This window comes from Trichechus manatus, unplaced genomic scaffold, assembly GCF_000243295.1.
Source record: "Trichechus manatus latirostris isolate Lorelei unplaced genomic scaffold, TriManLat1.0 scaffold00039, whole genome shotgun sequence".
Classification (NCBI taxonomy): Eukaryota; Metazoa; Chordata; class Mammalia; order Sirenia; family Trichechidae; genus Trichechus; species Trichechus manatus.
In genome coordinates, this window is record NW_004443975.1 from 16,970,178 (window position 1) to 16,973,986 (window position 3,809).

General features: G+C 46.1%; 1 protein-coding gene across 1 annotated transcript in view; it reads right to left on the bottom strand.

Moving 5' to 3' along the window:
* LYPLAL1 (lysophospholipase like 1) overlaps positions 1–3,433 on the bottom strand; it is a 45,473-nt gene extending 42,040 nt beyond the window's left edge. Inside the window, 1 exon segment of the mRNA XM_012555416.2 lies at positions 3,326–3,433. Coding sequence (XP_012410870.1) covers positions 3,326–3,413 — 88 coding nt within the window. The 5' untranslated portion in view covers positions 3,414–3,433.
* Between the last annotated feature and the right edge of the window lie 376 nt (positions 3,434–3,809).

Consider the following 3,809-nt stretch of genomic DNA (forward strand, 5'->3'; position numbering starts at 1 on the left):
GGATTCGAACTGCTGACCTTTTGGTTAGCAGCCGCAGCACTTAACCACTACACCACCAGGGTTTCCATCCTAAAAGAAGGCACTTTTCTGGTATTTTAGTGCAGTTAAGGCTCACATTAAGTTGGCTAGAACTTATAGTCCACGTTCTTATATGGCTACTATATCCTAGGTGAGAACCTTGACCTTTCTTTTAAGATTTTTTGAAAAACAAAATTTGTCTCTAAACGCACTTCTTCAACATGGAAGTACAATTAACTGCTAAAAAAATCCATTCATACAGCCCACTTTATAAAGCCTAGCACTTTATTCCAAGAATATGATAAAACAGGTATAATTTTTTTGTGCATATTCTGATTAACCAGAAGCCAATCATCTCCTATACCATAACCACAAACATTAACACCCAATGTAAAATCATTAGTGCAAACCTGGACGATAAAGTTCAACTCCCAACAAAGCATTATTTATTTCAATTGTGATTGAAATAAATAAGCATACTTGGCAGAATTCTTTAGATAAGTTCTTTCTTCAGAGTACAAGGGGAAATATATATATACATATATATACACATACATATACACAATGTATTACTCTGGGCTTCAGAGACATACAGTGACAGATTACAAAAATGTTCGTAATTTGTTTCAAATTAAAAAGAATAAGGACAGTTACTTTCAGCAAAGTGGTCTGGAAGAAGTAAGAACACAAGTCTAGGAATTCTTCCAAAAGATACGATAAGTTATTTATAAGAAAACAACAACAACAAAACAACAAACCAGTTGCCACGGAGTCAATGCGGACTCATGGCAACCCGTGCGTTTTAGAGGAACTGCATTCCGTAAGATTTTCGATGGCTGTGCTCTTTCAGAAGTAGATCGCCAGGCCTTTCTTCTGCGGTGTCTCTGGGTAGATTCGAACTGCTCACCTTTCAGTTAGTAGCCAAGTGCTTAAGCATTTTCGCCACCCAGGGAGAAGGGGTGTGATATATGGGAATTTCTGGGTGCTTATAGAAGAAAAATCTAGATACCCTGGGGAACTGAGTAGTACTACCAGTCTCCCAGTTGTAAAGCATTGCTGTCATGTTGGACAGCCCACCTTCTAAATATATTTCACTAGTCACTAAGTCCTGCCTTTTAAATACCTTTCGCTCTTTTCTTCCCTGTTCCCAAAATGGTAAATCCTAGTTCAGGTTTCTTTCACTTAACCCCTCCAGAGCACTGATTCTGGAGTCAGACAAATCTGGGTTCCAATTCCAATTCCACCACCACTCACAATAATATAGACAAGTGATCCTGGGCAACCTGTTCAACCCATCTGCCTCACTTTCAAAATGAGCAGAATAATACCTCCCAGAATTGCCCGCTTCCAGGTCTCTTTCCGGTATGTCTTACTTACCTAATGCTGCTGTAACAGAAATACCACAAGTGGATGGCTTTAACAAAGAGAAATTTATTCTCTCACAGTTTAGGAGGCTAGAAGTCTGAATTCAGGGTGTCAGCTCCAGGGAAAGGCCTTCTCTCTCTGTCAGCTCTGGGGGAAGGTCCTTATCATCCATTTCCCCTGGCCTAGTAGCTTCTTGGCACAGGGACCTCGGCTCCATAGGATGCGCTCCGCTCCCAGCTCTGTTTTCTTGGTGGTACGAGGTCCCCCTGTCTCTCTGCTTGCTTCTCTCTTTTATATCTCAAAAGAGACTGACTCAAGACACAACCTCAAGTTGTAGATTGAGTCCTGCCTCATTAACATAACCACCTCTAATCCAGCCTCATTAACATCATAGAGGCAGGATTTACAACCCACAGGAAAATCACATCAGATGACAAAAGGTAGACAACCACACAGTACTGGGAACCTTGGCCTAGCCAAGTTGATACACATTTTGGGGGGACACAATTCAGTCCATAACACTGTTTATCTTTCCAATCTCCTTTAAACCTACACAACTCTCAGCTCAAAGACCACTTTCTCCATAAAATCTAAGATCTTCATCTTGCAAATGCCTTAATCATGCCTAACTTCAGATTTTTTTTTTCTTTTCTCATTCATTTGGCAGTAGATGCTGCACCATCTTGTGATCTCCCATCCACTGCTGACTCAAACTTCTAATTGGATTGTTTTTGTTTTTAACTTTAGGTAGGCCCTCTGAGGACACCGGCTGCATCTCCTTCCTTCAACAAACATTTCCCAAGATCTCACCAAGGGGCAAGCACTAGAGATGCAAAGTTTAAAACAAGGGTCCTTACTCCTGAGGAGCTCACAATCCAGTGTGGAAGACAGACATAATTATAGATGCATGTAAGAAACGCTATCTAGGATTAAGTGCACATTACTAAGGGCAAGTAGTGGAAGAATAAACCAAAAACCAAACCCACTGCCTGCCAGTCGATTCCAATTCATAGTGACCCTAAAGGACACAGAGTAGAGCTGCCCCACAGGGTTTCCAAGACCGTAAACCTCTAGGAAGCGGACTGCCACATCCTTCTCCCACAGAGCTGCTGGTGGTTTCCAACCGCCGACCTTTCCATTAGCAGTCGATGGCTTTAACCACTGCGCATCCAGGTGTCCTGCCCTGGAAATGGTTAAGTGCTGGACTACTGGCCGAAAGATTGGCGGTTCAACCCACCCAGAAGCTCCTCTGAAAACAGGCCTGGTGATCTGCTTCTGAAAACCCAACAGAGCAGTTCTACTCTGCACACATGGGGACACCATGAGTCAGAATCAAACCGAGGACCACTAACAACCACAGCATCTCGAAGGCTTAATGACAAGAGGGGGAAAGGAAGAAGGGAAACAAGAGAGCAAAGGGAGAAGGCACCCCGGCCCTGAAGCAGGGCCTCACAAAAAGGAGATGCTTAATAAACATTAGTTAACTGTAAATCTCAATTGCTCACATTAGCATAGGAGACTGGAGAAAGAAAGCAATGCCAGATAACGCAATGCGGCTGAAAACTCAAATCACCAGTAACTGACTCTGAAAAGCACTAAATAATTTATTTGCTTCTAGCAGAAGACTTACCTTACTAACTTGTCTGTTTACATTTAAGGGAGAGGTTCGGGGTAGTAAGGGTTGCCCTGGGGAGCATGGAGCGGTGGAGGGGTGGTGGAGAATGGCCGGGGACACGGGCCGGAAGCGAGGATAGTGGGCAGTAACAGGAAGATAGAAAGAAGAAAACAAGGGGGACGGCGGGGCACCAAGCCGGCGACAGCCACCGTCTCTGAACCCTCCAGGCCCTGGGCCCGGCGCCTCTCCACTGGGGCAGCACTGGGGGAACGGAGGGGAGGGAGTTTCCCAAGCTGCAGGAAACCAGACCGTAAAACTGCAATCCACCTGAGCCATGCAGGAAGATCAGAGAGGCGGTGTGCCTCCCAGCCGGCAACACCATACACCGCTGCAGGCGAGTTGAACCCGACGCCATCCCAGCTGCCGCCCGGAGAACGTCGCGGGCCCCGCCCCCCGGCCGTCCGACGGGCCCCGCCCCTCCGCCCCTCCCGCGGGCCCCGCCCTTCCGACCCTCCCGCGGGCCCGCGCACGCAGTACGTGGACGCCGCGCGGGCGCGCGCCTGGGAAGGCGCATGCGCTGAGCAACAGGCGCGGTTCTGGCTCCAGGACTCCTTGAATTCTTTGGGGTGAGGGCTTAGTTGTCGCTGTACCGAGGCTTTGATTTTGCTAAGAATGAAACAGCGTCAGCGTCATAACGGATATTTCTGTGTGCCGGACATTTACTATAGGGTTTTTAACTGCAATCTTGAAATTCAAGATTATCTTTTCGTGTGGTATCGGTGTTATTATTATTTTTCCAATTTGACATATA